This window comes from Eschrichtius robustus, chromosome 10 (genome assembly GCF_028021215.1).
Source record: "Eschrichtius robustus isolate mEscRob2 chromosome 10, mEscRob2.pri, whole genome shotgun sequence".
Taxonomy (NCBI): Eukaryota; Metazoa; Chordata; class Mammalia; order Artiodactyla; family Eschrichtiidae; genus Eschrichtius; species Eschrichtius robustus.
The window spans coordinates 68793712-68818685 of record NC_090833.1 but is presented as its reverse complement, the minus strand read 5'-3'; the positions used below and the strand labels follow the sequence as shown (position 1 = coordinate 68818685).

The following is a 24974-nucleotide window of genomic DNA, read 5'->3' as shown; positions in this document are numbered from 1 at the left end:
TGGTATTTCTTAATAATAAAACAAAAGCTATGCATTTAAAAATGGTAGTCAAATCATTTCTATATACATATTTAAACTGCATATTTAAAGGCAGAAATCTTTTTAAAGGCGAATGGAGTATCTGCCCATAGCAATTAGAATTTCAAAAGTTTCTTTAGGAAATAAGACTTAAACCCCCTCTAAGGAATCCCCAGTTGACGAACTTACCAATATCAATATTCTCTCTTCCAAGAGATGCTAATGATAAGAAGAGGATTTCTCTGTATAAACTCCTATAAAACAAATAGTTTAAAATTAATGGGCAAAGAGCATAAAAATACCCTATGAAGGTTTTTTAAAATGGTGAAAAAAAAACAACATTGTAAATCAACTATACTTGAAAAAAAAGAAGAAAAAAAAGATTAGGTTCTGTAGCTAACAGTAATGTATCCATCCATGTCAGTGTTCTGGTTTTGACATTACACTACAGTTATGAGATGTCACCTTTGGGAGAAGCTGGGTTAAGGGTCCCCGGAACTCTTTGTACTGTCTTTGCAATTTCCTGCAAACTTAGATTTCAAATTAAAAAGTTAAAAGTTAATGGGCATAAAGCTTCACATTCAAAATAATTAAAAATGGCTTATTTTAACTTTATTGTAATTATTTACCAATATAATAGGGTAACTTTTCTAATTTCCAATTCAAATTTACAAAAGCAGACTTTTGCCACATGACAAAAGAGATGAATTTCTAAGTAAGTTAGGGGTCTAAAACCCTTGGACACAAACAGTATGAAAGATGGTGTGGTCTCTACTACTTAACCCAACAGTAAAGGATAAATCACCTTTATTTGATGTGCGAACATAAAAACGTTACAAATGAAACCTTAAAAATGAGATTCGTGGCTCGTTTGTTTAAAAAAGGGGAAACTTATGAACTGATTTGAGTATTTACAGAAAAAAAAATGAGAGAGTAATGCTGATTCTGATGATGCTCTATGCAGCTTTCTTTAGAAGCTTCAGAAGCCATAATATGTCATTTCTAAGACTCCTTTCCTGTCCTTCAACTACAGATACTTGAAAGTGGCTGCTCTTTAGCCTGTGAAGGAGATAATCTCTACCTCAACTGTTGAGATTATAGAAGGATCTGTCCATTTTCATAATGAATTCTTGTCCTATCATTTCTGAGACTATCTTCAAAGATGCCATGACTAGAAACTTGAAGAGCACCTGGAAACACTTTGTGTTTGATAGAAGGTATTATGTCTCTTTTTCTGAAGCTTCCACCACAAAATTCACTTATGCTGAGACTGGGATGAGTACTGATCCAAGCATGTGAGCACACAATAAATAGTAAGAGGATCAGGATAGCTCCATATCGTTTGTAATTCATTGCTTCCATCATTTTCCTAAATTGTTTCTGCTCCTAAACCCGTATTTTTTTTTTACATCTCACAGGATAAGATGCGTGACAGGACCTGAACAAGCAGTACATATGTATAACATCAATGTTAACACATTTATAGGTTTCCAGTGAATAGTAGTAATGTTTTCACAAAGACTCAGTACATTTTAGACATAAATGAATTACCTCCTAAAATTTAATCTATTTCCCAGATATTTTTATTATGTTTGTGATCAAGTATGAATGCATTTGGGTAGCACTTTTTAAGACAATCAGATGTTCTACAATGAGTGTTTCTTTTACAACTAGAGATAGTTTTAAAAATCATTTTTAAAATACCATGAAATTATTTCGAGTGGCATCAGGTACCATTACCTTTGTCTTTTCATGTCTCCCTTCATTTGTTGTGAAAGCAGGTTGATGGGTTTAAGAACATCATTATGTTGAATACTCTGCCTGATGGTTTCTACTAAAGCGCTTGTTGCTTGTTGTTCCTCTGACAGGAGAGACAATTTCTTTTCAGAATCTAATAATAAGAACACAGTAAAAGAATACATTTAGTCACTCTAATTATTAAAGAAGTTTTTTTTCAGATTTGTATTATTTTTTATTCAACACCACCTCCCCATCACAAGTAAAATTATGTAGCGATGTGACCAGCTAAAAAATATTTTTCTTGCTTTCTTCAGATAGGAGAGGCCTGTCCCTTTGCCCTTTTCCTGAACTTAGGGCTTCCTGCTTGAGGCTGGAATGTGATATCTTGTACTCCAGCAGCCATCCTGTGACCATGAATCTTTCCTGATGGAAAAGCAGACAAAGCATAAGGAGCCTGGGTCCCCGATGACAGAGGAGTTGCCTACCAGTCCTGGAGTGTCTACTTCATAAATTCTTCATGTGAGAGAATAATCTTTACCTGTTTAAGATTCTGTTGTTTTCTATTAAATACAGTAGCATATAATCCTAATTGATACAAGGGTAATTCTAGAATTATTAAGAACAAATATTTATACAGATTTCATATATTACAAAAGTGCTTCAGTGGTATACTTGAATCATAGTAACATTAAAAATACACAAAATCAACAATGTGAGCTTGGCCCAGAAAAAGGGAAAACTTTAATACTGTAGGTAATCCCAGCAGCCATACAATTTTATTACACCCACATTAGTTGAGATGGAACTATGTATCCAAAAGTTCCCCAGTCAGCCTCATTTTAAGTGTCTGTCATAAAGCAAGTTACTGTAATTTTCATACAATCCAGCCCCTTAATAAAGGCAACTAGTAGTATTTCATTTGTGTTCAACCATAGAAATAGCAAAGTTCTCTGTTACAATACAAGAGGAAATAATGGCTGCTACTAGGTTTTGATCCTAGTTTTTCTACCTGCTAAATAGATTTGATTTTCATGTTATGTTGTGATTTTAGAGCATAACCCAAATATAATCTGCAACTTCACTATTGCTCCTTAATTCACAGAGTTGGGGAACCATCACCAATTTTAAAGCATTTTTATCACCTCCAAAAGAAATCTACCTATTAGGAGTCACTCTATCTTCCCAACCCCTCAGCCCTAGGCGACCATTAATCTAATTTTGTCTTCACAGATTTGCCTATTCTGATTGTTTGATATAAATGGAATCATACTTTCTGTTCTCTTTTGTGGCTGCTGCTTCTATAATATTTTAAAATTCATTCATTTTGCAGTATGTATCAGTATTCACTACTTTTTTATTGCCAAATAATATTCCATTGTATGGATATACCATAGTTTATCCATTCATCAGTTAAAATGAACATTTAGGTTGTTTCCATTATTTGGATATTAAGAAAAATGCTGCTAAAAACAGTGTACAAGTTTTTATGTGGATGTATGTCTTCATTTCTCTTGGGTATATACCTAAGAGTGCAACTGCCGTGTCATATGGTAACTGTTTACCATTTTGAGCAACCGTGAAACTATTTACACCAAAGCAGCTGCACTATTTTTTATTCCAATTAGCAGTGAACCAGGAAGAGATCCAACTTTATTTTTTCTGCATGTTGTTCCAGTTGTCCAGCACTACTTGTTGAAAAGACTATTCTTTACCCACTGAATGGTCCTTGGCACTCTTGTTGAAAGGCAGTTAACTGTACATGTGAGGGTTTATTTCTGGAAACTCAACTTTATTCCATTGACCTATACGTCTATCCTATGCCAGTTTTCTACTTTCTTGATTACTGTAGCTTTGTAGTAAGTTTTCAAATTCAGAAGTATGAGTCCTACAACTTTGTTCTTCCTTTTCAAGACTGTTTTGGCTATTCTAGGTGCCTTGAAAATCCATATGAATTTTAGGATAGGCTTGTCAATTTCTATAAAAAAGCCACCTGGAATTTTGATATAGATTGTACTGAATCTATAGATCGATTTGGGAGTACTGCCATCTTAACAATATTAACTTTCCTGGCCCATGAACATGGGATTTCTTTCCATTTACTTAGGTGGTCTTTACTTTCTTTCAACAATAATTTTAGTTTTCAGAGTATAATAAGTTTTGTACTTCTTTTATCAAATTTATTCCTAAGTATTTTATTCTTTTTAATGCTATTATAAATGGAGTTATTTTCTTAATTTAATTTTTGGATTATTCATTGAAAGTATATAGAAATACAGTTGATTTCTGTGTAATACAGTTGATTTCTATGTATTGATCTTATATCCTGCAACTCTGCTGAGCTTATTTAATAAATAAGTTCCATATGTTTTGTGTGTGTGTGTGGGTGTGTGTGTGTATTCCTTAGGATTTTCTAATTTAGGATTTTCTATATGTAAGATGACATAATCTGCAAATAGAGATAGTTTTACTTTTTCCTTTCCATCTTGGATGCCTTTTATTTTCCTGTCTAATTGTTCTAGCAAGAACCTCCAGTACAATGTTGAAAAGAAATAATGAAAACAGACATCTTTGTCTTGTTCCTGTACTTGGGGGAAAGTATTTAGTCTTTCACCATTAAATGATATCAACTGTGGGTTTTCAGAGGCTCATAATTAGGTTGAGGAGGTTCCTTTCTATTCCTAGCTTGGTGGTTTATTTTTTTTTTTTTTGGTTGCTTTGGGTCTTAGTTGCGGCACTCAGGATCTTCCCTGTGGCATGCAGGATCTTTCGTTGTGGAGCGTGGGCTCCACAGTTGCGGTGCATGGACTCTCTAGTGGCGCATGGGCTGTAGAGCGCACCGGCTCAGTAGTTGTGGCGCATGGACCTAGTTGCTCCGCAGCATGTGGGATCTTAGTTCCCCAACCAAGGATCGAACCCGTGTCCCCTGCATTGGAAGGCGGATTCTTAACCACTGGATCACCAGGGAAGTCCCTTGTTGAGTGTTTTTAACAAAGGGCAATAGATTTTGTCAAGTGCTTTAGCTGTGCCTATTCAGACGATCATATGGATTTTGTCCTTTATTTTATTGATATGATATATTAATTGATTTTCAAACCAACATGGCATGCCTGGGGTAAACAACACTCGGTCATGGTGTACAATTGCTTTTCTCAATTGCTGGATTTGGTTGGCTTGTATTTTGTTGAGGATCTTTATGTCTATATTCATAAGTGATACAGATTTTTAGTTTTGTTTTCCTATGATGTCTTTGGTTTTTGTATCAGGGTAATGCTGGCCTTCTCACGAAAATCTCCACTCTTTCCAAGAGTGCTTTCAGGCTTGAACTTCTCCACAGTCTGTCCCAAATAAAGTCATTTCCTTTGGGGAGAATTTCAGAGCTCTCTGTTCTTATGGCCTGCCTCTCAGCCACTGCTCTGGAGCTGGGGCTGGGAACAGTGGCCCTTCTCTTGGAATGATTCCGCTGCTTTGTGAATGGGGTACTGGAGGGATGCAGTTGCCTCTGATTTTTTAGCTTGCCTCTCCTGGCATAAAACCTCTCCCTTATGAGCAAGACGCTGTGAGAACAATCAGAGACCCAGTGTTCGAGGGTTGCTGAAGCTGGCAGTGCATGGGGGCTGAGTGGAGGAAGTCTCTCTCCTGGAACAGAATAGGGCTGGGAGGATGAGAACTGCTGGCAACCTGTCTTTCCCAGGGAGATGCTGTAGCCCTTGACTGGGGGCTGGTGGGGAGCAGCAAGTTGTAGCTCAAATTCCACAGAAACTCACCGTTTTTACTGAAATTTAATATATTTTCTTCTTAAAAAAATTTATTTATTTTTGGCTGAGTTGGGTCTTCGTTGCTGCGCGCAGGCTTTCTCTAGTTGCAGTAAGCGGGGGCTACTCTTCGTTGCGGTACACGGGCTTCTCATTGCGGTGGCTTCTCTTGTTCCGGAGCACGGGCTCTAGGCGCGCGGGCTTCAGTAGTTGTGGCACGCGGGCTCTAGAGCGCAGGCTCCTCAGTTGTGGCGAACCGGCTTAGTTGCTCCATGGCATGTGGGATCTTCCCGGACCAGGGATCGAACCCGTGTGCCCTGCATTGGCAGGCGGATTCTCAACCACTGTGCCACCAGGGAATCCCAATATATTTTCTTGAGTAAGTATTTCTTCATTTGCTCGACAGCTGTAGACACTTTTTTTTCTTTAATAACTTTCACCAATTATGGTTGTTTCGCTGGGAAATGGGACTGTGTAGCTCCCCATACTGCTTTTCCAAAAGTCACCACTCAATTCTATTATGTCTTTTAATGTTATTTATATACCAATTCTTTGTTTAAAGTAGCCAATCAAGTAAAGAAACAATGCTATTCTTGAGAGTTCTAAATTTTATTCTCACCACAAATTATAGAACATTTTAAAACACATCTATTTCAAGATATGCAGGAAAACAACTAAAGAAATGGCAGTTATAATTCTATTATTTTCCAGCATAAATTTCAAAGTTAGTCTGCTTCTGCTTAAAAAGCATTCAAATATCAGAACTGGGAAAACAACAACAAAAAGACAAAAATAGCTTATAATATATTTAGCCATAATTTTGTGATTGGCATATTTCAAGGGAAAATGTCAGATTCTTTTATTCTAGCTTAAGTAGAAAAACTGCTAAGTAGTGAAAGATTGTAGTAAAAATACAAAATAAAGAGTGGGGGCTTCCCTGGTGGCACAGTGGTTACGAATCCGCCTGCCAATGCAGGGGACACGGGTTCGAGCCCTGGTCCGGGAAGATACCACATGCTGCGGAGCGACTAAGCCCGTGCGCCACAACTACTGAGCCTGCGCTCTGGAGCCCGCGAGCCACAACTGCTGAGGCCCGCGTGCCTGGAGCCCGTGCTCCGCAACGGGGGAGGCCGTCACAGTGAGAGGCCCATGCGCCACGGTGAGGAGTGGCCCCCGCTTGCCATAACTAGGGAGAAGCCCGCGCGCAGCGGTGAAGACCCAATGCAGCCAAAAATAAATAAATAAAATAAATTTATAAAAAATAAATAAAAATAAAGCCAGAATCTTTGAGACTAGTACCCATATAATTGAAATTATGATCTATACCAACACATCCACTATAGAGAATTTACTCTCCAAATACCTAACCAAATTAGTATTTGACAGATAAACTACAAGAATCACAAAAAAAACCCCCACTCAACTCAGCTGGAGACCTGATAAATGGGTCAGTACAATAGCAAAAAAATTTGAACTAAAATGGAAAAAATCTTGAGATACTAAAAATGAATGAAAGATTTTAAAATAAAGCAAAATAATTTCTGTTGTCTCCTTAATTCTATTTTTCCCCCAGTAGTCCAGTTTTCTTTATTGCTAAACAGTATTCTACTGTGTGGATGGACTGTACCATAATTTGCTTATGCATTCACCTGTGGATGGATATTTGGGTTGTTTCCAGTTTGAGTCTCTTACGTCTTTAATTCTATTTTACTTACTAAAATTCCTCCATGAGACATACAGAGGTTCTCCTGGTTCCTGATGAAGGCTGATATTATCCCATAACAGCTGAATATACACGAGTTTGCTATCCTGGGACAGAGATGACAGGGGAAGCTAAAAAAGATCAGTAGAAAGTATTAGTACCCCAAGCACAATAATAATTACCAGTGGACCTAGCAAAGCTTGATTATATAAAACAGATGAGTTCTTTCAAAACTGTGGACATAAAATTCTGTGAAAATTTAAAAATTTTTATTTATATCTGATTACAAATGTTCTTATTATTTTCTGAGGTGCATGTTTCTCATTCTGACTTTCAAGGACTGAATGACAACTTGGTAACTGGCAGAGCAGCCACAAGAAAGATTAACCTCCATCAAAACAAATTTTAAGGTAAGAGAAAGTGCAATGGTTTCTACTATCTTGTTGTACTGACTACTACTTAAAATAAATGAGTCAAAATAGAATTTATACTACTCTAAAAGTTTGTTGTGCCCCTGATGTATGTTTGGGGTTGGGGGTATCGCTCGATATTCAGTATCATAAAATGAAGGAGTTCTAGGAGCTCACTGTCTCCCGGGGAGTCAGGGATGCCAGCTCAAGCAAAGCAGAAGTTTCAGAGTCAGAGAGCCAGACTGTGGTCTTGGCCCCCCTCCACTTATGAGGTATGTGACCTAGCAAAAATAACTTCCGTAATTTTTAGTTGTATCATCTGAAAAATGTGGCTAATATGAGTCCTTTAAAATAAAGTTGTGAGAATTTCAGCTGGGAATATTATATTTCAGAATAAAAACTACCTTTTCTAGCTACACTTGCAACTAGAAATGACCATATAGCTAAGTTTAGGCCAAACAGATACATATGAAAAGATTACGTGCAACTCTAGGAACTGTCCCTAGATAAAGAAGACATACTCTTCTCCATCCATTTTTCTTCTAACTGCTGGCTGGAATGTGGATGTGACAGCTTGTAAGTAGAGTCAGCTCTCCTAGATCAGGTATAAAACTTGGAAATGGAGGTCGCACTGCTGATCAAAAAGATAGAAGGCTCTCAAGTCTCTAACACTATACCATCCCTGGACCACCTATCTAAATTTTTAAGTGAGAGAGAAATAACCTATGACTTAAGCCACTATTGTTGTATACTTCCTGCTACCTGAAGTTAAGCCTCATCCTAACGAACACCAATGTAGTATAAGTATTGAAGTTGATTCCCTACCTGTACACCTCCGTTACAATGTTCAGATGTGAGGATAAGTCCTGGCAAGTTACTAGGAAGGTCCAAACGTCTGAAATACCAAACGAGGTTCCAGAAAATGATTGGATGTTGATTGATGAAAGAGGACGTGTGAATCACCTGATCGCCTTCATTTTCTAGCAAAGATTCAAGTTCTTTACGAAGCACTAGAGGACTCAAGTAGGGCACAGAAACAGGGGGAGGATTCGGTCTTTTTCCTAAAGGATCCTTAAAAACATAGAAATACAAAAAGAAGTGAATATGATCTATGTTATTATGTATGTTTCAGAGTATGTCTCAGTGAGATTATACTTCTCTATCCTTTCAAAGTCAATTATTTCAGGGCCATTACTACATGTAGTAGAACACCCTAAAGAAAACATAAAAGAAGAACACCCTGAAGAAAACATAAAGATTAAGAAGTACTTAATCATAAATACTGTTAAGTTAAATGATTACAAACGAAAATTATTAATCCATGTAATAGACCCTATTTTAAACATGAGTTTTTCTCTATTACATTAACAGCAACGGCCTATGTAGGTTTGATTTTTTCCTTTTCAATTTTTTATAAGAAATATTTGCATTTCTGATGTTTTATAATGGTGATACCAAAAAATATGTGACTTTATCTTCCGCTTAAAACTCTAAACAGATTATGCAATTTTTTGTGTTAATATTTCTTTTTTAAAATAATTAATTAATTAATTAATTTATTTATTTTGGCTGTGTTGAGTCTTTGTTGCTGCACATGGGCTTTCTCTAGTCACTGCACACGGGGGCTACTCTTCATTGTGGTGTGCGGGCTTCTCATTGCGGTGGCTTCTCTTGTTGTGGAGCACGGGCCCTAGGGGAGCAGGCTTCAGTAGTTGTGGCGAACAGGCTTAGTTGCTCTGTGACATGTGGGATCTTCCGGGACCAGGGATTGAACCTGTGTCCCCTGCACTGGCAGGTGGATTCTTAACCACTGCGCCACCAGGGAAGTCCCTGTGTTAATATTTCTTGACTCTTTTTAGAACTGTATCTAACTTGTTTTTACATTTGATTGCAACAAAAACTAAAGAGCAACTTTATAAATCAAACGAAATAATGAATTAAAAAAACCCCAACCTAGACTTTGTAAGCTGTGCATATTATAGTCAGAATAAAATGTTTATGACCAGTATTAACAAGTACCCATAGTGCCCAGATTGAGGTCTCCAAATACTGTTTTCCTATAAAAGGAACCAGGTTTCTTAAAGAAATGGCTAATTCTAGGTCTGGAGAAGGAAATAATATAACATGAGCGTGAAACATCTTGCAATATAAGAAAGCAAGGAAGCTTTAAAAAAAAATTATAAAAAGGCTACCAGAGTTGTGTCAAAAGGATTAAGGCACCAACTTGTAGAGGCTTCTAGCTGACCAAAGAAGGAATAATATAAGCATCAATAAGGATAACAACAGCAATGGATATAAACATAAATGTTTAAACCAATGAGTTCATAATGATACCCTATCCCCCCAGATAATGGATCACCTTGGAGAATGCTAGGAACCCAACTTGTTACTTTGAAAACTGATAAATAAAAGGAAAAAAAATCAAATATTTATTTTGCCTTTCCATCATAAATTGCATCTTTGGAAAACCAGACAAAAGCCATGGGGTTAGTTTCTCTTTACAGATATATTTCATATAATAAAAAAGATGACAGAATTAGACTATCATCATTTTATAGCTCCAAATGGACAACTTGATCTAGGCATTGAGGCGTTAATAGCTGCTAACATCACAAAGATAGTTCGTGTCTCCTGTTGGAGGGACATACCACTACTGATGAAGCTCTCTTATAAAAATAAACAAATGAACAAAAAAGAACAAAAAAACCCTGAATCTGATCAAGCTTCTAACTGCAATTACCAATTTACAGGGTTGTAATCAACAAATAAATTGCAAGGGAATAAAGTGCAAGGGAAAAAAAGAGTCTACAGATTTAAAAAGACTAATAAAACCAGATTAACCAATTATGAAGCATGGACCTTATTTGATCCTGATTCCTCAAACTACAAAACACACAACTTGACATTTTTGAGACCATTAGAAATTTGAACAAACCTGCTGTATAGCACAGGGAACTCTACTTCACTTTGCTGTACAGTAGAAACTAACACAACATTGTAAAGCAACTATACTTTGATTAAAAAAAAAAATTGAACAAAGATTGAATAACTTGATATTATTTGTTATTTTTTGGGTCTGATAAGGACATTGTATTTTTAAGAGTCCTTATCTTTTAGAGATAAATACTGAAATATTTACAAATGGAATATATGATGTTTGAAATCTGCTTCAAATGGATCTATGGAAGAACTGAATGAGGGTATACATGAAAGAAAAATGGTCATAAGCTGAAAATTACTGAAGCTGGATGATGCGTCAAAGGAAATCATTATACTCTTCTGTTTATTTGTGTACATATTTGAAATTCTAAAGTTCTTAGTCTGCTTATGAAAAATTCTTATCACTTTTCATGTGATTAAAATAAACCTACTACAGAAGAATTACATGCTGTTTTAATAAATACTTACATGAACACACAGTATAATTATAATGCTGTTACATACCACAACTTCCTGCAGACTGTTTGGAAGACTAACTGTTGAAATGCCATGAAATGGTCTCTGGGAAAAGTCCATATTTTGCAAGGGACCTCCAACACTGTGACTTCTAGTCAAAGATACATTTCGTTTTGATAAACTATTAGGCACAGGTGAAATTTTCATAGTTTGGACATCTCCACTGGCTTTCATTATTTCATCACTTAAAAAAATGAAGAAGAAATGCTGTGGTTAGATTGTGTTAAAAAATCTAAATCTGTAGAGCTAGACTATTTTCTACAATGAATTTTGAATGTACTGAATATATCTAAGAGTCAGTACCGCCTTGTAAGAATTAAATTTTCTTCAGGTATTTTTGTAAAACTGGTCAGAAAAACAGGATGGAGTGGATGATCTGATGAAGGGTAGGAAGAGGCTATATGGTATATAACAGGTATTATGGTATTATTTTAAAAAGATTAAGTGTCCATTCATTTGCCTTGTTCAAAAATTATTTCGTCTTTATTAAACAAAATCACCTATACATCACCTTACATGTATAATGCATGTAAGTAAGTAATGTAGATTCATTGCCAAGTATTTAATCTCTACCAGACCATGATCCACCTAAGGACAGAGGTCAGATTTTATTTACTTTTTAATTTTTAGTGTTTAGCATAATGCTTAGCATACAATAGGCTCTCAAAAAATGTTTGACTCAATATTTAAGAGTAAAAGGTATACTTCACTGTAAAGAGAGTATGTGTCTGGAAACTGACAATGACTACACTGAAGGGGAAAATACTTTTTACTGTTGAAAAGTTCATTTTTGTAAAAGACCACTGTAAAACATTAAACACAGTGTTAAAAATGATTTATCATCAGATCCATTCATTAGATATTTAAACAATATATGGTAGTAAACATTTAAGGTTAAATTCTTAAAATACCAGAGCTTATGCCTATGTAAGCCAGGTTGTATTTAAAGATGGAATTTTTACAAGGGTACGCAATTTTTAATGAAGAGTTCTCTGAACCCCATGGTACCTTGATTCAACTGCAGAGCTTGTTTCTTCAGTTATGGTCTGGTTATGTTTTGGGAAATCCATAAAGTTGATCAGGTCAGGTTCTGCTGAACTGGATATGGGTTTGTGCTCCAAAGGTTCACTTGCCAGTGTAATGCTTCCACTTTGTAAACTGTCACCAGAGGTACTTGGTTTCAGGAAAAAGCTAAATATGGACCAGTCCAAAAAAAACCCAAAAAAGTCTTTAAAAATCCTAGAATCCTTTAAATTTCATCATATTTAGAATCACTTTATGGTAAAATAGTCATTAATGAGTTATACAAATCCATAGAAATACTGCCTATTTCAAACACACACACACACACACTCCTGCTCTCATTCTCTCTTCCTCTCTTGTCTCAAACTTTTCAAATGAAAAGGTCTAGAGCAGGTCATTATAGTTTAATATAAGATCCCTTCAGTTTTTGAGAGACACTAAAGAAAGCTATGAAGGAAGATGGAAAGCAAAATATTTCCTTAATTTTCTTAGTTAAAAAAAAGAACAGCATTTTAACATGTATTAACCTATAATTGTTTATAATACCCTTCCCCCCCTTATGAATCTCTATTTTTGTCTCTAGTCATTTCCTCTCCACTCTATTCATTCAGAATTTTATTTTCATCTTCTCTCTCTCTTTCTCCTTCTGGGTGGGGATGGGGTGAGGGTTTCACCTTGCAAGGGACATTAAGAGAGCTTTCTAAAGTGATAGTAATGTTCTGTATCTTGAAAAGGCTTTGTTTTGCACAAATCAAATTCACCTTAAATGAAAAAAACTGTAAATAAATACTGAACTCTAGTTAATTATATGAACGTTCAAGTCTTTGTGGGAAAAGTGATTTAACGTCTTCATCTTCATTTTTTTTTTTGGCCGCACTGCAGGGCATGTGGGATTTTAGTTTCCCGACCAGGGATCGAACCCGTGCCCCCTGCAGTGGAAGTGTGGAGCTCTAACCACTGGACAGCCAGGGAATTCCCCATCTACATCTTATTTTAAATGAATAAAAATGTAAGATGGATTGGTGGATGGATGGAGGGATAGATAAAGTAAGTGAAGCAAAACATTAATTGTAGAATGTAGGGGTATATATTTGGGTATTACTGTAAAAAAAAAGATCTTTAAACTTGGCTGTCAGTTGGAAATCTTCCATAATGACATCCTAGGGAGGAAAATCAATAATGCTCCTTTATATTCAATTAGAAAATATAAAATAAGGTACTTACCACAAAAGATTAAGAAACACAATTAACAAAAAAAGTACAAAACTTATGGAGAGGGCTTCCCTGGTGGTACAGTGGTTAAGAATCTGCCTGCCAATGCAGGGGACATGGATTTGAGCCCTGGTCTGGGAAGATCCCAAATGCCGTGGAGCAACTAAGCCCATGCGCCACAACTACTGAGCCTGCACTCTAGAGCCCGCGTGCCACAACTACTGAAGCCCGCATGCCACAACTACTGAAGCCCGTGTGCCTAGAGCCCCTGCTCCGCAACAAGAGAAGCCACCGCAATGAGAAGCCCGCACACCGCAATGAAGAGCAGACCCCACTTGCCACAACTAGAGAAAGCCCGCGTGCAGCAACGATGACCCAATGCAGCCAAAAATAAGTAAATAAAATAAATAAATTTTTAAAAAAATTTACAAAAAAATTACATATGGAGAATAATTTAAAACTCTATTAAAAGAATATCTAAAAAATGGAGATATATACCATGCTCATAGATAGGAGAATAATACTGAAGATGTCCATTTCCCTCAAATAAATCTATAAATCTAATTCAATCCCATGAAAACTTCAGGTGGATTTTTTTTTTAAGGAACTCAAAGTTACTCTAAAATTTTATATGCAAAAATACGTAACTATAAGAAAAAAATTTCCGTAAGGGGGAACTTACCCTACCACCCAGACATCATAAATACAGAGTAATAAAAATAATACAGTACTGACAGAAAGAACAGAGAACCAGAATGAGGTATACATAGGAACTTGATATATGATAAAGGTGACACTATGTATCAATGAAGGAAGGATGTAAAACTGGCTCATTATATGGAGAAAAATAAAGCTGGATCTCTACAATCATACACAAAGGTAGACTTTAGATGGATTTAAAACCTAAATATCACAAGTAAAATATAAAGCTCACAGAAGAACGTTCAGGAAAAAAATTTCATGTACTACAGATGGGAAATAACTTTTAAAACAAGATTCCCAATGCACAAATCATAAGGTGGAAAATTAATGGATAACATCAAAATTAATAATTTCTCTTCAGAGAATTAATATCAAGAATATTCAAGACGGGAATTCCCTGCTGGCCCAGTGGTTAGGACTCTGCACTCTCACTGCCAAGGGCCCGGGTTCAATCCCTGTTTGGGGAACTAAGATTCCACAAGCTGTGCTGCGTGGCCAAAAATAAAATAAAATAAGAAAGAGAAGAATGAACAAAGCCCAAAGTCAGTAGAAGGAAAGAAATAATAAAGATCAGAGTGGGAATAAATGAAATAGAGACAAAAAAGACAAAAGAAAAGATCAGTGAAAGTAAGAGCTGGTTCTTTGAAAAGATAAACAAAATTGACAAATCTTTAGGTAGACTCACTAAGAAAAAGAGAGAAGGCTCTGATAAATAAAATTAGCAACAAAAGAAAAAAAATAACAGTGGGTGCCACAGGAGTACAAAGGATTACAAGAATATGAAAACAGCTATATGCCAACAAATTGGACAACCTAGAAGAAATGGACAAATTCTTGGACTCATACAACTTTCCAAGACTGAATCATGAAGAGAAAATCCGAATTGATCGATCACTAGTACAGAGACTGAAGCAGTAATCGAAAAGCTTCTAAAAAACAAAAGACCAGGACCAGACAGCTTCACAGGTAAATTCTACCAAATATTTACAGATTTAATACCTGTCCTTTTCAAACTATACCAAAAAATTCAAGAGGAGGGAACACTTCCTAACTCATTTTATGAGACCAACATCACCCAGATACCAAAACCAGATAAAGACCACACAAAGTAGGAAACTACAGGTCAATATCTCTGATGTACATAGATGCAAAAATCCTCAACAAAATACTAGCAAACCAAATCCAACAATACATTAAAAGGATCATATACCGTGATCAAGTGGGATTTGTCCCTGGGATGCAAGGATGGTTCAACATCTGCAAATCAAGCAATGTGATACATACGTTAACAAAATGAAGGATAAAAATGATATGATCATCTCAGTAGGTGCAGAAAAAGCAGATGACAAGATTCAACACCCATTTATGATAAAAATCTCTCCACAAAGTGGGTATAGAAGGAACATACCTCAACATAATAAAGGTCATATATGACAAGCCCACAGCTAACATCATACTCAAAGGTGAAGCTGAAATATAGTATATAAATCCCAGCCACAGAAATTAGTCAAAAGAAATAAAAGGCATCCAAATTGGAGAGGAAGAAGTAAAACTCACTGTTTGCAGATGACATGATTTTATATATAGAAAAGCCTAAAGAATCTACCAAAAAACTATTAGGAGTAATAAATGAATATAGTGAAATTGCACAGTACAAAACCAACAAAAACCTGTTGCATTTCTATATACTAACAATAAGCTAGGAGAAAGGGGAATTGAGAAAACAATCCCATTTACAATCACCACAAAAAGAATAAAATAAATGGAATAAATTTAAGCAAGGAGTTGAAAGACCTCTGTACTGAAAACTATTAAGACCTTGTTGAAAGACATTTTAGACACAAATAAATGGAAAGATATTCTGTGCTCATGGATTGGAGGAATTAACATTGTTAAAATGTTTATATTTTTTAATTACCTAATTTTAAAAATATTACATAAAGCAATCTACAGATTCAGGGCAATCCCTATCAAAATCCCAAGAACATTTTTCACATAAATGGAACAAAAAATTATAATATTTATTTGGAAACACAAAAGACCCTGAAGAGCCAAAGCAATCTTGAGAAAAAAGAACAAGGCTAGAGATATCACACGCTCTGATTTCAAACTATATTACAAAGCCATAGTAATCAAAACAACCTGGTTTGGCAGAAAAACAGATACAAAAATCAATGTAATAGGGACTTCCCTGGTGGCGCAGTGGTTAAGAATCTGCCTGCCAATGCAGGGGACAAGGGTTTGAGCTCTGGTCTGGGAAGATCCCACATGCCATGGAGCAACTAAGCCTGTGCGCCACAACTACTGAGCCTGTGCTCTAGAGCCCGCAAGCCACAACTGCCACAACTACAGAGCCCCAGTGCTGCAGCTGCTGAAGCCCACGCAGTCAGAACCTGTGCTCCACAACAAGAGAAGCCACTGCAATAAGAAGCCCTTGCACTGCATCAAAGAGTAGCCCCTGCTCGCAGCAATTAGAGAAAGCCTGCGTGCAGCAATGAAGACCAAACGCAGCCAAAAAAAAAAAAAAAAAAATCAATGGAACAGAACTGATAGCCCAGAATTGAACCCCAGCATACATGGACAATAAATTTACAAACAAAGGAGCAAAGAACATTCAATGGAGAAAGAATAGTGTCTTTAATAAATGGTGTTGGGAAACCTGGACAGCCACATGCAAAAATATGAAACTAGACCACTATCTCACACCACACACAAAAATCAACTCAAAGTGGATTAAAGACTTGAAGACCACAAAACTCCTAAAAGAAAACATAAAACAGTATAATCTTTAACATCAGTCTTAGCAATGTCTTTTTAAATATGTCTCCTCAGGCAAAGGCAACAAAGCAAAAATAAACAAATGGGACTGCATCAAACTAAAAAGCTTCTGCACAGCAAAGGAAACCATCAGCAAAACAAAACAACCACCTACTGAATGGGAGAAGATATTTGCAAATGATATATCTGATAAGGAGGTAATACCCAAATTATATAAAGAACCCATACAATTCAATATCAAAAAAACAAACAACCCAATTAAAAAATGGGCAGAGGAGCTGAACAGACATTTTTCCAAAGAAGACATCCAGATGGCCAACAGGCACATGAAAGATGCTGAACAAAACCACATTAACATCATCATCAAGAAATGCAAATCAAAACCAAAGTAAGATATCACTTCATTTCTGTTAGAATGGCTATTATCAAAAAGGCAAGAAATAACAAGTGTTGGTGAGGATGTGGAGAAAGGGGACCCTCATACACTGCTGGTGGGAAATGTAAACTGGTGCAGCCACTATGGAAAACAGTATGGAGATTCCTTGAAAAAATTAGGAATGAAACTACCACATGGTCCAGCCCAGTTCTGGGTATTTATCCTAAGAGTACAAAAACATTAATTCAAAAAGGTACATGCACCCCTATGTTCACTGCAGCATTATTTACAACAGCCAAGACATGGAAGCAACCTAGATGCCCATCAACAGATGAATGGATAAAAAACCTGTGGTATATATACACAATGGAATACTACTTAGCCATAAAAAAGATGAAAATTTGCCATTTGCAACAACATGGATGGACTTTGAGGGTATCACACTAAGTGAAATACTTCAGATGAAGACAAATACCATGATTTCATTCATAGCTGGAATATAAAGAACAAAAACCCAAAATAAATGAACAAACCCAACCAAAGAAGAACAAACCCAACCAAAGAAGAACAAAAAAGAGAACAGAGTAGTGCTTATCAGAGGGTGAAGGAGGGGTAGGGAGGATGAAATGGGTAAAGAGCGTCAACTATATGGTGACAGATGGAAACTAAATTATTGGTGTTGAGCACACTGTAGTGTATATAGAAGTAGAAATAAAATGTACACATGAAACTTACAAAACATTATAAACCAATGTTACCTCATTAAAAAAATAAATCTTTAAAAAATTGGCAAAGGATATAAACAAGCAATTCATAGAAAATGCTGGAATAACTAATAAGCATATGAAGAGATATCCAAACTCACTAATATTCAGAGACATTCAAACAAAAATGACATACTACTTTATATCATTAGAGCACAAAATCAGAAAAGTGATCATACCAAATGCCGGTAAGGATGTACAGAAATGAGAGTTTTGGGGCACTACAAGTAGGAGTGTAGCCATCTGGGAAGCAATCTTCCAGTGTTTATTGAAATCATGTATGGAAAGAACCCAATGATCTCACTCCTAAGACTATTATTCTGAAAGAAATTACTTCATAAGTCCAGAAGGGGACATATGTTTTGCAGTGTACTGCAACAGTACAGTGATGTTTATAGTAACAGAGAACTGGAAGCAACTGAAATACCCAGCACTATGACAGTGGATAAGTAAAAGGAGGTATTAACTTCCTATAGGAGAAAAGGAATAAATTAGATGTACATATAGCAACTCAGATTTTAAACTGAGTAATAAAAAGAAATAAATTGAGATTTTCAGCATCATTCTAATCATGTACGTTAAAAATACATAATCATGCAAAACAACATTATTTATAAGGTTATATATTCAAGGATTTATCACACATAGCGGAGTCAATGTTTCTGTTGGGTAAAATAATGAGAGTGGGGAATGGTGAGGGGAGGAAGATAATAAAAGAGGGCCCTTGCACAAACCAATGATGACAGTGCATCAGGAATCAGAGTATGGTTTCACTCAGCTCCACACTGAAGCTAACAGGAAAAATAGAGAGGAGACACCTCTGTGACTGGAAATTTTTAAAAAGTAGATAAAGGTAGTTTGTTCCATAAAGCAAATAGAATATTAAGTATAAGTACTTTAAGTCAGCATAACAGTTACCAAACTCTCAATTACTTAATGACTGATTATAGATCAGCCTCTCCTTTCCAATGCCTAGAATTCGGTCATTTCACAGTACAGAGCACCAACATAAAGGGGCAACAAGTTAAGAGAAAAGCTAAAGCCCCTTCCACCTTTTTTTGGGGGGTGGGGCGGGGGCGGCTCCAGAACACATAATCAAGGTCATCGAGGCAGAAATATTAAAATAATGACTAACGTTAGAGTTCGGAATTATCTATAATAATTATATAATCTATGTAATAATTATATAATTTATAAAGTTTAGCTCCGAGAATTAACTACTACTGATAATCATTTGTTAAATAAAATGGAAAAGCGGTCTCCTACCTATTAGTATTTTCTACTCAAATACTGAAAGTGCAAGAGGGTGAGGAAAGGAACACCTGGAGCATACCATGACTATTTCACTCTTCCCCCAGGAGTCATGCCTCTTGGGGGACGCTTACCTCTTTAAGGGAGCTTTTACAATACTAACCTTGCAGAGCCTCTCAAGTCTTTAAATTCTATGTTGAGAAGAGGCAAGAAGTTGCTTTTACAGAAGGGACAGGTTGTATTCAAGTTTGAATCATCTGCCGTCCATCCAGCCATAATTTCTTCATCATAAACTAAAGCTCCACAAGCTCTGCACTGTGAACAACTTGACATCAAAACCTAAGAGCAGAAAAGTACACATACTGAGAACCTCCACAGTGAAAATCAGTCTTAATAGGCCATCCTCTTGAGACAAACATAGAATTGTATTTATTTTGTTGATCACACTTGGAATAACAGTTCAATTACTTTACAGGTAAAACTACCAGTTTATTGCCTTGTTTACATAAGACATCAAGCAAATTCAACAAAATGACTTATTTTATTATTCTGTCCATAAAGGTATAGAATTCTGTTAAATGCCATTCTGAAATAAAAATATGTTTACAGCCACTTTATCATGGACAGAGTACAGAACTTTTACCTCCATTGCACAATTCTGATAGATGCTGGACATGCTGGTGTTTTGAGAAGAACCATGATCTGACTTTTCAAAGTCCTGCCCTTTTATGCCTCTTGGAAATGGAAGTTCACCTAGAGAGAAGTAAACATCATAACACATGTATGAAAATGTCCTTATTCTTTGGAAATGCATACTTAGGGGGAAATATCATGAAGTCTGCAATTTATCTTCAAACGGTTTAGTATCAAAATGTACTTATGTATATACACAGAGGAAAGGTTAACAACAGTTAACTAAATCTAGGTAGAGAACATATGATTGTTCACTATATTATTCTTTCAACTTTTTAGGATATTTGAAATTTTTCATAATAGAAAGTTGGAGAAAATGAATAAAATTACAATTTTAAAAAATAACACAGAACTAGGAAATTTCAGTGATACAGCACAGAAATTCTCCAACTCTAGTAAATATCTGATTCACCTGGAGAGCTGGTCAAAAATATACATTCTTAAGGTCCCATCCCACAGATTAAGTCTCAAAAGTTTTAACCTAGGGCTTGGATACCTGTATATACTTTTAAACAAATTCCCCAAGTGATTCTGAGACACCCTAAAGTTTGAGAACTAATGATAGAATCCATAAATGTACATAACTAAAAATAAACTCAGTGGGTGACTACAGTACTTGCAGATCATATAAAATAACAGTGATAATATGGTGTGACTATATCAGATCCTCTCAACAAATGGGGCTTACTGTGTGTGTGGTGCAGGGAGGAAGAAGTATGGGCATAAATTAAAAATTAATTTTCTATAAATTAGAAGAAAGGACGATCCTTCCCCTTACCTGGTGAGTAATGCAGTTTACCTACATCTCCACTGCTGCTGCTACTGCCAAGGCTTGTGTTGCTCTGGGTAAGTTCACTAGGGACCAGCCCTGAGATACTCGTGTTAGGTGATATATTCTCTCCTAAAATATGGTCTTCAAGGCCAGCTGGGAAGCTGTAATCTCTCTTTGTTTCCTCCTTTAATTGAAAAGAATAAAATCCCACATACATAAGTAATACCTTCCCCAATGAGAATATATTCACTCTACCCTTTTCAGAATTAAACTCATCTGTAATTAAATAAATCGTCATCATCGTATGTTTCAAAACCATGAACTCTTTCTGTTATTTGGAATTTCTCTTCCATACTCTAAGACATTCAAGCAATGACCTATGCTTCAAGATTATGCTGTGCTCCTAGTGTATATTAGGAGTGTGGGGTTTATTCCAATATTCAAAATTATAAAATGAAGGAACTCTAGACGCTCACTATGCCCAGTGTAATCAGGGACCCCAGTCCAAGTAGAGGAGGGGCTTCCAAGAGTCAGCCAGATTGTGGTGTTGGCCCCCCTTCACATATTAGGTATGTGACCTTGCAGAAATTACTTAACTTCCATAACTTTTAATTATATTATCTGAAAAATGTGGATAATATAAGTACATTAAAATAAGGTTGTGGTGAGAATTTTAGCTGGCAATATGATTATTCTGAATACAACCATCATTATTAGAGGAATAAAACATGAACAAAGTTCTGAACACTGAGTTCTTAACCACTATAAGTGACTGTTGATGCTTTAGATAGAAAACATTTCAATAAGCAGTTTCCTTTTTAATTTTTGCTTTAAAGGAGAAAGACTTGTCTTCCTTGTTATAAAACCATATTAAATGATTTTAAAAAATTAAATAGATATGCAAAACAGGAAATAAAACACTTATAATATCAACATCCACACATTACAGTAAAAATCTTGATGTATATCCTTCTAGTCAAAAATATGCATACATAATACATTTTTACAAAATAGGATATTTTTAACCCATTCTTCTCATGTAGTTTATCATTAAATCTTCTACATTATTTAAATCCCTGCAACCTTATCTGATTTACTGATGTATTATTAAGAATTTAGTAAATCCTCTACTGCTTAAACATTCAGAATCCTGTAAATTTTATATGAGTTACACTGCTGAATTCACTTGAGCTATTTTTACACATATCCCTAAATATTTTCTTAAATTCTGGATAAAAGTTATGAATATTTTCGACTTTTTATTCATTCCTTCACTTGAAAATATTTATTAGGTATATCCTATTTGCCTTTGCAGTCAATGGTACTAGGGCGATAGTAATGAAAAGAAAAGAAAGATTAAGATCTGCAACCACCTGGAATTAACAGTCATATATTCCAAGTCCAAATTACTCTATAGAAAGCTTTTTATTTAACACTGTTAGATAAAATTTCAAAAGTGAAATGGCTCACACTGGTTTTTTTTTGTTTTAAATATAATGCCAGGTTAAGATGCTTTTGAAGTTAGCTTATTTTGTCTTTCCTTAACTGACCTTCTAAGTTCTTTAAATACAAAATTTGCCCACTCCTATTTTCACAAAAAGATATTATGATTAATTCTCTTTATGATGATTTTTAAAAGGATTAGCAGTTTTTCAAAGGCTATAACAAAAGACAAGAAGGGCATTATATAATGATAAAGGGATCAATACAAAAAGAGGATCTTAAAGTCATTAACATATATGCACCCAATTCAGGATCACCTAAATAAATAAAGCAAAGACACAAAGGGAGAAACTGACACTAATACAATAACAGTAGGAGATTTTAACACCCCACTGACATCAATGGACAGATCATCCAGACAGAAAATCAATAAGGCAACAGAGGTCCTAAAGGACACAATAGACGAGTTGGACTTAACTGATCTCTAAAGGACATTACATCCAAAACCAGAATACACATTCTATTCTGTAGAATGCACATTTTTCAAGTGCACATGGAACATTCACCAGGAAAGACCACATACTAAGTCACAAACAAGCCTCAAAAAATTTAAGAGGATAGAAATTACACCACGCATCTTTTCTGACCACAACAGTATGAAACTAGAAATCAACTAGAGAAAGAAAAATGGGAAAAGAACAAACACATGGAGACTAAACAACATGCTACTAAAAAACCAATGGGCCAATGCTAAAATCAAAGAAATCAGAAAACACCTTGGGACAAATGAAAAGTAAAACATAACTTTATAAAACCTATGGGTACCTGCAAAAGCAGTTCTAAGAGGGAAATTCACAGTGAGACAGGCCTTCTTTCAAGAAACAAGGAAAATCTCAAACAACTTAGCCTACCACCTAAAAGAATCAGAAAAAGAAGAACAAAGCCCAAAGTCAGCAGAAGGAAGGAAATAATAAAGATCAGAGAGGAAATAAAATAGAGATAAAAAAATAATAGAAAAAAATCAATGAAACTAAGAGCCGGTATTTTGAAAAGATAAACAAAAATGGACAAACCTCTAGCCAGGCTCACCAAGAAGAAGAGAGAGGACCCAAATAAACAAAATAAGAAATGAAAAGAGTAGAGTAGAAATAACAAATACCATAGAAATACAAAAATAACAGAATACTAAGAACATTTATATCCCAACACATCAGGCAACGTAGAAGAAATGGACAAATTTTTAGAAACATACAGCCTGCCAAGACCGAGTCAAGAAGAAATAGACAATTTGAAGAGACCAATTACTAGAAGTGAAATAGAATTGCCAATAACAAAACTACCTGCAATCAAAAGTCTAGGACCAGACAGCTTCACTGGGGAATTCTACCAAACATGTAAAGAAGAGCTAAAACCTATCCTTCTAATACTATTCCAAATTATTAAAGAGGATGAAACACTCCCAAACTCATTCTACAAGGCCACTATTACCCTGATACCAAAACCAGACAAAGATACTACAAAAAGTGAAAATTACAGACCAATATTCTTGATGAATATAGATGCAAATATCCTCATCAAAATATTAGCAAACCAAATCAAACAACATATAAAAAGGATCATACACCATGATCAAGCTGGACTTATTCTGGGGACACAAGGATGTTTCAACATACGCAAATCCATTAATGTGGCACATGGCACTAACAAAAAGAAAGACAAAAACCACATGATCATTTCAATAGATGCTGAAAAAGTATTTGACAAAATTCAACATCCATTCATCATAAGAACTCTCATCAAAGTGGGTACAGAAGGAACATATCTCAACATAATAAAGGCCATTTATGACAAACCCACAGCCAACATAATGCTCAATGGTGAAAAGATGAAAGCTTTCCTGTTAAATTAAGGAACAAGACAAGGATGCCTACTCTCACCCCTTCTATTTAACATAGTATTGGAAGTACTAGCCAAAGTTATCAAACAAGGGAAAAAAGGGTATCCAAATTGGAAGGGACTGCAGATGACATGATACTCTATACAGAGAACCCTAAAGTCCCCACCCAAAAACTTTTAGAATAAATTAATTCAGCAAGGTTGAAGGATACAAGATTAATATACAGCAATCTGTTGCATTTCTATACACTAGTAATGAAATATCAGAAAGAGAAAGTTAAAAAAAATCCCATTTAAAACTGCATTAAAAGAAGAAAAAAACCTAGGAATAAACTTAATCAAGGAGGTTAAAGACCTACACACTGAAAACTATAAAACATTGATAAAGGAAAGTGAAAATGATTAAAAGAAATGGAAAGATATTCCCATGCTCTTGGATTGGAAGAATCAGTATTCTTAAAATGGCCACACTACCCAAAGAAATCTACAGATTGCATCTCCTATCATTTTTCACAGAAATAGAATAATCCTAAAATTTATATGGAACCACAAAAGGCCCCAAATTGCCAGAGCAATCCTGAGAAAAAAAGAATAAAGCAGGAGGTATAAACCTCCCAGACCTCAGACTATACTGCAAAGCTACAGTAATCAAAACAGTGTGGTACTGGCACAAAAAAACAGATACATAGATCAATGGAACAGAACAGAGAGCCCAGAAATAAACCCACACACCTACAATCAATTAATCTATGACAAAGGAGGCAAGTATATACAATGGAGAAAAGACAGTTTTTTCAACAAGTGGTGCTAGGAAAACTGGACGGCTACAGGTAAAACAATGGGATTAGAAAATTCCCTCACACCATATACAAAAATAAACTCAAAATGGATTAAAGACCTAAATATACAACCTGAAACCATAAAACTCCTAGAAGAGAACATAGGCAGGACACTCTTTGACATAAATCATAGCAGTATTTTTTGGA

General features: G+C 35.6%; 1 protein-coding gene and 1 long non-coding RNA gene across 6 annotated transcripts in view; one reads left to right on the top strand and one right to left on the bottom strand.

The window, feature by feature from the left end:
* Positions 1-24974, bottom strand: part of DENND4C (DENN domain containing 4C) — a 130754-nt gene that overhangs the window by 3369 nt on the left and 102411 nt on the right. For all 4 annotated transcript variants that reach the window (XM_068552562.1, XM_068552564.1, XM_068552563.1 and 1 more), the window contains 9 exons: positions 20656-20833; positions 19828-19937; positions 19348-19523; positions 12087-12269; positions 11067-11262; positions 8448-8693; positions 7226-7343; positions 1759-1909; positions 208-272 (listed from right to left, as the gene is read on the bottom strand). In XM_068552562.1, the coding sequence (XP_068408663.1) occupies positions 208-272; positions 1759-1909; positions 7226-7343; positions 8448-8693; positions 11067-11262; positions 12087-12269; positions 19348-19523; positions 19828-19937; positions 20656-20833 (1423 nt within the window). The remainder of the gene's footprint in view (positions 1-207; positions 273-1758; positions 1910-7225; positions 7344-8447; positions 8694-11066; positions 11263-12086; positions 12270-19347; positions 19524-19827; positions 19938-20655; positions 20834-24974) is intronic.
* The window catches only part of LOC137770126 (uncharacterized), a 53971-nt gene continuing 29612 nt past the window's right edge, over positions 616-24974 (top strand). For both annotated transcript variants that reach the window (XR_011075128.1, XR_011075127.1), the window contains exons 1-3: positions 616-1235; positions 2073-2277; positions 7551-7622. This is a non-coding gene — a long non-coding RNA (uncharacterized lncRNA). The remainder of the gene's footprint in view (positions 1236-2072; positions 2278-7550; positions 7623-24974) is intronic.